Here is an 11,741-nt window from a genome sequence, read left to right on the forward strand (position 1 = left end):
ATTAACATACAAAACCTTTTCATTTTTTTGTGAGCTAGCAATTCCGTGTATCGTAAAATTTACCACGCGAAAAACCGCATGAAAAGTAACTTGTGTGAATTCAAATTTATTTCTCTTGGAGGAACATTAAATTTATTTCTCTAATCAATAGGTTTTGATGCCCGTGAAGAAAATTAAACTTAATGCAACGTCGCACAACTTCTGACCCAACCCTCCCCAGCATCCCAAATTTAGTATACCTCTCCTACCCCTCAAAATGCTACGTCATTTATACATGGCCCCTAACGATCACTATCAGTGCGGTCGTGTTTTACTTTTCGCAGACAATAAAAATCACAAACATTGAGGTAGCAGGTAAGGAACCATTCATAAATTACGTAACGCAAAAATTGCCCAAAATTGACTCTCCCTCTTTCCCCCCATGTAACAAATTGGTACAAATTTCTCTCTCCCTCCACCCCTACCACGTAACAAATTCTTCAAAAACATTTTTTCTTCTGTAAAAACATGTTACGTAACGTTCTAGCTTACTCCCCCTCTCCCATATGTTACAATTTGCCGCATCACCTCCCTCTCCCCTAAAAGCGTTACGTAATTTATGAAAGGTCCATAATAGGTTGGAATGCTGTTACTTGATTTTGTACAACTTGGTTACTTTAATCTGATAAACGCTATTTTGAAAATATAGCAGTGTCCAAAATAAATTGGTACGTATTTTTACGACATATTTTAGACACTATTTATTATATACTAGGTACATAAAACTTTATAAAGGCATTTTCCAACACGCAAAACGGACAATACAGGGACAGACAAATCGAATTTGAAAACTGTTCTACTACCGGTTCCTCTTAACAATCATGGAATTATGAATCATTTTCGAAGACATGTTACAACTGTAAATTTTGATTAATTTGAAGCAACCTAATTTATGTATGTATATTTATTAAACCAAATTTGAAGAATTTGGAAGTAAAGGAGGCAAATTTGTAGTCAAATTCTCGTTATCACAACACGATATAAAATTCCGTCAACAAACACAATAAATTATTAGTTAGAAACAAGAACCAGAACGGTTATAATCGTAATTATAATGTAATCCATCATATTGCAAACAAAAAAATCATCACGTTAGACAGATTTCATAACGAATTGTTGAAACCCTAACACTGTAACAAAATACTGCATATAACAAAAGAAAGTAAATAAAAACATTTTTAAGTAAAAAAAAAGTTAACACAATTTTCTGCCAAACTGGCAACTCTTGCGGAATCGAGCCGATGCCCGGAACGAGCAGCGAAGCGGTGTCAAATCGAACAGCGCGTCTCTCCTCTTTCACCCTCGCACAATCCGTTAACATTACACACAACTCTCACTCCATTTTTCTTTTTCTGAGCCCTTGACAAAAACCCACCGTAGGAAAATTCTATTCCACACCGATTCCTTCGCTATAATTAACCTACATTTATGGAAAAACTGTTCAGCAGCCACTAATCTCACTTTTGCACATAAAACTGAATAAATTACATTTATTTTTACACCTTAATTTTCACTACAAATGTTTAGTGCTCTATAAGTGCATTCATTTGCTTTCGCCATCATTACACTGTTTCAAGTACACACGCATACATTTACAATTTTACAGTGAGGAGAAACAGTTTCTTCTCCTTGGAGATGGAGACTCTCATCGAACGGGTGCGTTCACGGTGTTGTGCACCAGGTTTCTGAAAGTTGGCCATGAAGCAACAACCGCAAGTGACAGTACCGTGCCGTCAGATTCTGTTTTGAGCGGATTTGAATTTCGATGTGCGCAATTTCGACTCAGTAATTAGGATTGTATTATATTTTTAACTTCAAACTTTACATAATTTACAAGTTGTAATGAAACGACGCGAAAAGTTTCAAAGTGAGAATGGTTTTGAAGAGTGGGTGAGTTCGATGTAATGATCACAATGTTCTCAGTACAAAATTACAGGATTGTTCGTGTATCTTGCCGCCTATAAATCACGGCTGAGTTTTCAGTAGGTCGAAAGTTATAAAAAGAATTGAGTATTGTGTACAACCCGAGCAGAAAAAATAACTACGGAGTACTATAAATTCAGGTATTCCATAGACTGAAAAAAATCCAAACGTTAATTCTATTTGCTTCAAACCACTTAAAACCATATGAAGAAGAAATGCTAATGTTATCACGTGCACATATACTTTCTATGTGTCAACTGTATAAACTACACTCAGAAAAAAGTAAACGTTATGCCTATTGATTTTACACATAGATTTTTGCAATTAACGGAGGCATATAGACACTATTTATTGGCACATAAACCTAATGTGTGTATTAACAAGAAATATTAATCTTACATTCACTTTTCATAACTATTAGGCACATAAAACCCCATTCTATAACAATATGCACATATAACTTATGTGTGTGCATACATAGTTTATACAGTTGACACATAGAAGGTATGTGTGCGCGTGATAACAATAGCATTTCTTTTTCATATGAATTTTAAGCGGTTTGAAGCAAATAGAATTAACGTTTGGATTTTTTTCAGTGTATGTATGCGCACACATAAGTAATATGTGCGTATTTTTATAGAATAGGGTTTTATGCGCCTTATAGTTATAAAATGTGAATGTAAGATTAATATTTCTTGTAAATACACACATTAGGTTTATGTGCCAGCAAATAGTGTCTATCTGCCTCCGCTAATTGCAAAAATCTATGTGTAAAATCAATAGGCATAACGTTTACATTTTTTTTAGTGTACCAATGACTGAATACCACATTATGGTGTTAGGAAGCTCTACCTATGAGGTAAAATGCCAAAAATTCGCTCCTAATGTTAATTGTTAACTCTAACCAAACTATTTTCCTTGACCTGGTGTACAGTGCAAACTAACAGATTTTCGTACGTAATAAAATGACATTACAAAAATAATAACTTAGGTATGTCCTACAAATAGTTAGTTGTATGCAGGTATTCAATAATGTATTGATATGGTACTTGTAAAAATCACGTGAGTACATAAAACTATAATAAAGGATTATACCTCATTTAGTATTAAACAGGTATTAAAGAATATTTTTTTTAAATATCTGCCTAATACCTCAATGAGAAATAATAATCAATACCAATTAACACCAAGTTTTGGCGTTCAACAAAGAGTTCCTTCAGTAGATGTATAATTCAATTTCAGGTAACAATTTTACTGCCCATCGAAAAATTGATACAATAAATTAACATCAATTTTTATTTTCTTCAAAACAAAAATGCACGGGAAAAAATTATTTTTAATGGTAAAATACATTACTACCCCCTTTTTACCATAAAAATCGATTTTACACAGAAAATTGTTGTAGAAACATTAAAGTTAGTTGTTTTTGTATTGTACGGTATTCTGTTGTTTTACACCTAGTATCAGGACAAGGAAATATTGCTGTAAAATTACTGTACTGTTAGAACAAAAATTATGGTTTTGTTATTGTACAATTTTTATCAAATTAAGTTTTGCTTTTTTGTGTTTCGAATTCATTTCGTCAGTAACTAACACCATCTGGGTGTCTAGTTAGACGATGTATCTAAAACTAGTACCCAAATTAGCACTAGTTAGACACAAAAAATTCCAAACAGTTCACACGACATATGTGAACGCCTAAAGCCACATGTCCCGAGTGATGTCCCGGGAAGCAAATATAGCTCTGGTTTGCAGTAGATGTTCTGTATCTACTTGGTTTGCTGACGAGAAAGCGAAGACGAACTCTTGTCTTTTGGTTTAAGAACCAAACGCCTGGTAGTATGCAATAAATTCCCAAAAGGGAAAAATTGGACTAAACCGCTTTGTGCGTTAAGGGCACAAGACCTAACTTAAAACTTAAAGAATTTTTATCAGGGAGTTAGGACAGAAAAAATGATTTACAGATCTCTATGAAACTGTATTTACTTTTAATCATTGAGAAGGTGCTTGACGGCACGAAAATGTAGCATTGTGAAAATGTGAGAAAACAAAGTTTGTTAATTGTTGATAGATTTTCATAATTCGACCACCAATCGATTCCAACGATTGCCAATAAAAATATTCACATTTGTGTTTTAATAGTAAACTGTTGAAAAATCCATAAATCTAAAAATGCCACCGAATCCTGATCTCGCTTTGTACAAACAGCATGCTGCCTGTGTCAATCGACTGTACGATCAAATTGGTGGCTGGTGATTCTAGGCGGTTATAATTTACCTTTGCTACATTGGAGCTTAGATGACGAAGATGGATGATTGGAACTCTTCGGAACACGAAATTTTGCATGATCGCTTCTGGCTTACAAGTGAAATATTTGATGATTGTGAATGGAAGGTTGCTTGATTTAGCGTTTGTTAGTAACACTGGCGGATGCGAAGTATTGGAACCACCCTTACGGTTAATGAGATTAGTCCTTCTAGGGGGGAAACCACTTTATTACTACGGCTTCCATGGCGCTAGCTCAGCCCGTAGTGTTTCAATAAAATTCATTTGTCCAAAATAAACATCTCGATGATGTAATATTTGGTACACGTTAGCTGATTTGCATTGCATTGTGCTACAACAACTGTCCTACAAAGTGCGAAGCTACATCCTAGTAAACTTAAAGGCCGGTTGATCAATTATAGCATTATCAGCGTGCTTGTACAACGTAGCTGAAGCGGCAATATCAACATTTATCTTTGCGCAAAATGTATTTTTTCTAATAGATTCATATACTCATAATGCTAGCAGTTATTGATTTTTTCATCTATATTATAGACGAGTGGTCGGTTCTTTGAATATTTGAAAATAGAAACCGTTCTTTTGTTTCTAATCTTTTCTGCAGGGCGATTATATGGGTGCGAAAATATCCAAACTGGAAGAGCAGTTTCGACAATCGGCCGCTAGTACGGAAATCAAACTTTCGGATTTATTTGCTGGTATATCGATATTTGTCAATGGCTACACAAAACCTTCCGCCGATGAATTGAAGCGTCTTATGATGCAACACGGAGGAACCTTCCATCATTACAAACGTCCGACGACTACGTACGTTATAGCGTCGAATCTTCCTGATGTTAAAGTAAAATCTATCACATCGGAGATCATCATCAGTCCAGAGTGGGTGCTGGACTGTATAAAATCGATGCGAATTGTGGATTACAAGAAATATTTGCTATACACCAACCACAAACCATCCCAGCCGAAGTTGCTGTTTGGACGGGTTGATCGGAACTTGGACATCCAGAAGCCATCAGTTAAGCCCGACGACAAGAACGATATCAGCAAAGAAGATGTTTTGAATTTAATGAGTAAGCTATGTGAGCTTAACGAGAAAATTAAAGAAACTGTTGAACAGGAAAGTAGCGATCAAACGCAGCAATCGACATCTACAGACCTGGACAATACAAAAAGTACACCAGTAAAAGAATCTCCTGAAATGTTTGAAGATGAAGCAGCAAATAAAACCAGTTCGTACACTAAACAAAACCTTGCCGGCTCGCATGAGTCCGAATCTTTAGGCAAAATCGCAAGGACTACGAAAGCATCACTTACGGCCACTGATCCGAACTTTCTCCAAGAATTCTTCAACAATTCACGATTGCACCACATAGCTACACTTGGAGCAGGTTTCAAACAGTACATAGGAGAGTTGCGAGAATCACACACCGGGACTTTTCCAGAACGAGTAACGTTACAGACTTTAGCACGCGAGTCGAATGAATTCGGTACACGTGGTCCTTATGTTATGCACATCGATATGGATTGCTTCTTCGTATCAGTTGGACTTCGCCAGTATCCACAACTTCGTGGACATCCGGTTGCGGTTACACATTCGAAGGGTTCCGAAGCTGGTAAAGTACAATCCCGTCCCGGACAAAATCGATCCTTGGAGATTGAATTGTACCAGAAACGACTGATGGAGCATCACAAGACTCCAGATATTCCATACGAGTCACGACTGTTGAACATTGATGATAACAACTCGATGTCGGAAATTGCGTCCTGCAGTTACGAAGCGCGGAAGATGGGCGTCAAGAATGGGATGTTTGTCGGTTCGGCGTTAAAACTTTGTCCCGATCTGAAGACGATTCCGTATAATTTCGACGGCTACAAGGAAGTTGCGTTCACCCTCTACAATACCATTGCCAAGTAAGTATAATTGGGTCGCACATAAACCACATTAAATCCAACTATCGGAAAGGCCGTTTCCGGTAAATTGTAAAATTCAATATACGTACTTTGAATTAAAATCTAAATTAATGTCCAATAGGTACACCTTGAACATTGAAGCTGTCAGCTGTGACGAAATGTTCGTAGATCTGACGGAGCTCATCAGCAGCACCGGAGTGAATGTGATGGATTTTGTGAGTTTCGTACGAATGCAGATCAAAGAAACGACCGGATGTCCCTGCTCCGCTGGCGTAGGAGCTAATCGTTTGCAGGCTCGTATGGCTACTAAGAAGGCAAAACCAGACGGCCAGTACTATCTAGCGCAGGACACCGTTCTTGAGTACATGCAAGACATTTCGATTACAGATTTGCCCGGTATAGGACCTAGTACTGCTCATCGGTTGAAACAGCTTTCTTGTGGAACCTGTGGGGATCTACAGAAAATTTCCGGCAGCATTCTTCAGCGAGAATTTGGCAAAAAGATTGGAGATACCATTTATCATGCTTGTCGCGGTATAGACGAACGACCTTTGGTTTACGAACAAGTTCGAAAATCAGTTTCTGTTGATGTTAATTACGGCATCCGGTTCAAGGATGATGTCGAGGTAGAACGTTTCATGAAACAGTTGTCTGCAGAAATTCACAAACGACTGCAAGATATCAAAAAGCGAGGTAAACTTATTACAGTTAAACTTCTTGTTCGGTCACCAGAGGCGCCGGTAGAAACGGCAAAGTTTATGGGACACGGTCTTTGTGACATAATTACAAAATCTCACCCACTGAAAGAATATACTTCTGATTTGACTGTCATAGAAAAATCGGTTCTTTCGCTTGTGAAATTGATTGCGGCTCCGCCGCACGAGCTTCGAGGCATTGGGTTGCAAATATCAAAATTTGAGGAAGTTAAATCGTTTCCTGAGTCGAAGAATACCTTGAAAATGATGTTTCAAAGAGTTGAAGCCAAACAGGAAACTATTGAAAAGGAGTCAGTTAATTTGTGTACCGATAAAATCGAAACATCGCCGATCAAGCAGATTTCGCCGAAAAAGGAAACAATTCCTGTCGCAACGCCAGGTTCAATTCCATCAACGACGGACATGCCGCCAAAATCGTCAACCGTAAAACCTAAGACTTCAGTACCTAGACACGGTAAAGCAAAAGGTAGACCGCCAAAGTGTGCAACGTTTAGCAAATCCAAACAAAACAACGATATGATTCGATTTCTGCAGGAAGCTAAAATGAAACCGAAAGAGGAACCGATTCCTGAAGGTATTGACCCCGAAGTCTTGGCTGCACTTCCTGCCGACATCCGTGCCGAAGTGATTAAAGATTATCGATATCAAGCGAACAAAAAGAATTGTGACAGTCAACCCTCGAACAAGAAAATTCCACAACCGTCAACATCGTCAAAACCGGTTCTGGAAACTGGGTCGCTTCCAAAATCCGAAAAGATAACGGTCGACGTGAAATTCCTTGAAGCACTTCCACCTGATTTACGTCAGGAAGTGGAGAAGCAAATCGAGTTACAGAAAGACACAATGCTTGTGACCAGTACAGAACCCGAGTTCTACGAACGTCTACAGGTCACTCCGGAAGCAAGTCCAGTTAAATCTGGCTCGGAAATGTCGCCATGTATTGCACCACCTCCTGCTGAAACCGGTCAAAATGACATCGAGTCCGATAACATTCTACTGCGTTCCGATTGGCGTACTCTACTAACGGCATGGATCGAAAGCGCCGATAAACCGGAAGAGGTAGACATCGATATGATTGCCGCCAACGCTAGTCAGCTGATCGAAAGGAAAAAACTTTATGAGCTGCACCTTAGGCTGCGATTCTTTTTCAGAGTTTTAGATGCACGTAAACTATGCAGTTGGCATAGTGCGTACTTTCGGATTGTAACTTCTGCGCAGCTTGCTATGCGAGAAGCTTATCGGAGCAAACTTGCCGTGCGGAGTGACTTTGATTGTTCCAACAAGGATTGCTGCAAGCTATTTCAATAAAGGTCGTGGGTAATATGAGATTTACAATACCCGAACGAGCATATTGTTGTGTTGTTGTAATGAAACAAAATGTTTTCAAAAAACGATATATGTTAAAAACTGTACTACTTCCATTAAAATAAAAGATTATGTGAAACTTAGCTGGTAGGTAGAGATACCACGATGGAAGTCCCGACGATGACATTTCCGCCTCGCTGTTGCATTGCAAGTGTGGTCCTCCCAACACCTCCCCCTTTTAGTAGAGATGATACTGGTCATATTCTGGTTGCAGTTGAAAACTGGAAAATCCAACAGGTACTGTATCGATAATACCTCGCGGTGCCCTTTTAGTCCGCGATGTTGCGCTAAGCGTTTATGCGCGAATACACCCCTGTAGGGAAAACATAAATATTTATACTATTCCATTTTGACGTTTGTTAGTTGCTCTGAGTTCATCGAAATGAAAGAAAAACACGTTGTCCAAAGTGCGCGGTCGTGTAATTCTTTATTTCGTCCGCATTATCCGTGTTTGCGTATGTCTGGTTCCGTCGATCGATTGCCAGCCTAATAGGTTATGGGCCCAGACTAGCTCGTGATTGTGGAAATTGGGTTCGTGCGAGAAAAGTTACGGAACGGTTTGTTTTATCGGTCGTCTGTTGGTGGCGTCGAGCTCCGGCCGGTGGATTACTGCAAGAGGTAAAATGGCAAATTCGCAGAGGTTTGCATTGCAGAAGTTTAACAACCGCAACTATCAGTTGTGGAAGTTTAAGATGAGAGGAGATGTCTGATCCGGGAGGTAAAATGGTACGTTATCTCCGAACCCCAAGTGAACCCAGTAACAAATGCGTGGACGAAGGCGGATGCAAAAGGTCGGGCGACAATCGAGCTCTGCATTAAAGGCCAGGGATGGGAATTTTCATTCATTCGCATGATTCTTGGCGAATCCGTTCATTGCTTTGACAGCAGCCAGTCGTTCATCCGATCCGACTAAAACTCTCCAAAAGAACACAACTGAACGTAAGTAGAGATGAACTTCCGAAGATGTGAGCCAGGTAAAAGAATGACACGTACTATGTTGAATGAAGAAGATCGTGTTCTTCATTCGCGGATTGAATCGGAAGATTGTACTGTAAACATTCATAAGTGAATCAATTTATAGTTCACAAATGAATGTGACATTGTATTCTCTGGTTGGGTTAGGTCAACTTTATAGTGCAAATGTACACTATAATCAATGTTGAGAAGTAGATTGCACTACAATCCACTTGAAATTGATATTGTGATATGCAAGGAATCGTTTTAAGAAGTTATTTTTTTCACCAGCACATTGCAAACTATAACTATAACAATAAGAGATCACCAAGTGAAAATTTCATAGGTCTATTAGGTTCTTCACTGACACAGTTAACCTCACTTTTCTTGACAGTTCGCTTGTACTGTTTACATGGACTTAGAAAAATTTGTGGATGATTAGATTCGCTCGAAGCAAATCGTAAAGAGTTTTTCTAAGTCCATGTAAACAGTACAAGCGAATTGTCAAAAATGAACACTCAGTTCATTTTTGACGTCACCGTAAAGTATTCAATAAACAAGAACGACAAGTTTTTTTTATTAGAACGATCCGGTGAATGTTTTGAAATGAATTTTTGTGAATGAAAGAATGCATTCATTTGCGATCCTTTCTGTTTTCATTCAAAACACTACGTATGCGATGGAGAATGGATCATAGCCGGGCGCTGTCACTTTTTTTTCAGTTTTGTGTTGTGCTTCTCGCTTTCGCATGAACGCGTAACTCTGCACAAGAAGGGTTGCCGATATCGGGTTTCACAGTAAGAGCATGTTGGCGGATGATTTCAAATTGATCGTTTCGTGAAATGATTTTTCCCATGCCTGTTGAAGGAGACCAGGCAAGTGCGCAATTGTGCGAATGCAAAGGACGCATGGGACGCGTTGAAGACCTACCACGACAAGGGGTCGGAGGTCTACCTCCTGAAACAGCTGACCCATCTGGAGCTCAAGGGGGGCGACGATATGGAGCAACATTCGGAAACTTTTTTCGATCTGCTACAACGAATCGCCGATGTTGGTGACAAGATTCCGGAAAAGCTACAAGTCGCAATGTTGTTGTGTTCGCTGCCAGACTCCTTTGACTGTCTTGCAGGCGCGTTGGAGCAACGGCCACGGTACGAATTGATGATACAGCTGGTGAAGTCTAAGTTGCTGGCGGAAGCAGAAAAACGCCCGGAATGCAGCGGACACGCGTTGCGAATGGATCATCGCCGTGCTGCTATCGGAACAGGCCCGTAGTCAGGAGTTTATTTCGGGAGGGGCTTAAAAAATTATTGTATAAAGCTTTTTTATTTCGATTATACAGGTTTTAACCTTATGGTTATTCGCCTCTTTTTGGGTTAGAAAATTTCTTTAGAAAAATTTCTAACCCTACATGTGCGGGATTGATGAACGAACCGTGATGAGCTGCGTAAAAGGTAATCAATTTACCAACTACGCTTTACCCGCCCCTGCATAAAGCTTTTAGTTCTAATTACTTCATATTGTCACTAGAAACTAAACGAAATTTTGAAAAGTTCTTAATGAAAACAAAGCCAAATCTAAGACAATCCATGTTCTTTGTCACAAGAAAGGCTATAGTACATCAACGAATTATTGATGTTTAATTTGATTTTTATTATTTATTTTTATTCACAAGTTACAATTTACTCTCGTTGCAACAATGGATATTCTAGAGTTCTCAGTATTTATGCGCTAACCGAATATGACAATCCTTGACGGTGCTGGAAAACGCAAGGTGTTCTAAGCTACACGTTTAAAAGGTGTAGATGACGATAAATCGAAATGAGTAGAAAAATATCCATAAATTGTTCGATCGAAGAGAACGTCGAAATTGGCACAAAATCTTCTGATTTAGCAAACGAATTGTAGATGGTTCAACTTCTATTTTCTTGATCTGGCGTCCTGTAACTATTATCAGTTCTAATGCATCATGCTAACATAATTTTTTGGCATACCCCAGTTAGGAAGGAGGATCTTTGGTGATCAATAGGATCAAAATATATGGGTCATTCCACGTCTGATTTACAATCAAAATTTGAATTCCTTCCAATTTTTTTTCTTGCATTCATTAGTTAAAGTTATTGACACGCATTTTTTATTTTGGCTGAATATGATTTTTTTTTCAAGTTATTAGTTTTTGAACTTTTGAAGTTTATAACATTGAACATTTTTCAATCACTTATAACTCGGAAACGATTCGATATATGGAAAAAAGTATTAAATAAAAAAGTTGTGAGTTTACTGAAAAAAATAGCAATTTCTTTTTGTTATACAACTTATGAAATTTGCAATTGTTTGAAACAAATTGAATTTTTTAAAGTTGGACCAATTTTTTACTTATTATTTTCTTTAAATATTAAAAATCATGTTAAAATAATTGTGCAAAAATTTGGGAGTGGATATCAAAATACTTTGCGAGATATTACAATTATAAACTTAAAACAAGGCAATTTTACACCAAACGCCTAGTGAGAGGCCTATTGTAATTGAAATATCTCGTAAAATACTTCG

The 11,741-nt window shown here is 38.2% G+C and overlaps 1 protein-coding gene across 1 annotated transcript; it reads left to right on the forward strand.

Annotated features, from left to right (window-relative positions):
- The first annotated feature begins 1,532 nt into the window (after positions 1-1,532).
- LOC131688462 (DNA repair protein Rev1) lies at positions 1,533-8,284 on the forward strand. The gene is made up of 3 exons (XM_058972739.1): positions 1,533-1,929; positions 4,850-6,156; positions 6,278-8,284. The coding sequence occupies exons 1-3, from the start codon at positions 1,882-1,884 to the stop codon at positions 8,178-8,180; spliced, it is 3,258 nt and encodes a 1,085-aa protein (XP_058828722.1). The 5' UTR covers positions 1,533-1,881; the 3' UTR covers positions 8,181-8,284.
- The last annotated feature ends 3,457 nt before the right edge of the window (positions 8,285-11,741 follow it).

This window comes from Topomyia yanbarensis, chromosome 3 (assembly GCF_030247195.1).
Source record: "Topomyia yanbarensis strain Yona2022 chromosome 3, ASM3024719v1, whole genome shotgun sequence".
NCBI lineage: Eukaryota > Metazoa > Arthropoda > Insecta > Diptera > Culicidae > Topomyia > Topomyia yanbarensis.

Coding starts and splice junctions, on each gene's coding strand:
- LOC131688462 (XM_058972739.1), top strand. CDS start 1,882: ATGAAACGACGCGAAAAGTTTCAAAGTGAGAATGGTTTTGAAGAGTGG. Junction 1,930..4,849: donor AGAATGGTTTTGAAGAGTGG/GTGAGTTCGATG, acceptor TCTTTTCTGCAG/GGCGATTATATGGGTGCGAA. Junction 6,157..6,277: donor CTCTACAATACCATTGCCAA/GTAAGTATAATT, acceptor AATGTCCAATAG/GTACACCTTGAACATTGAAG.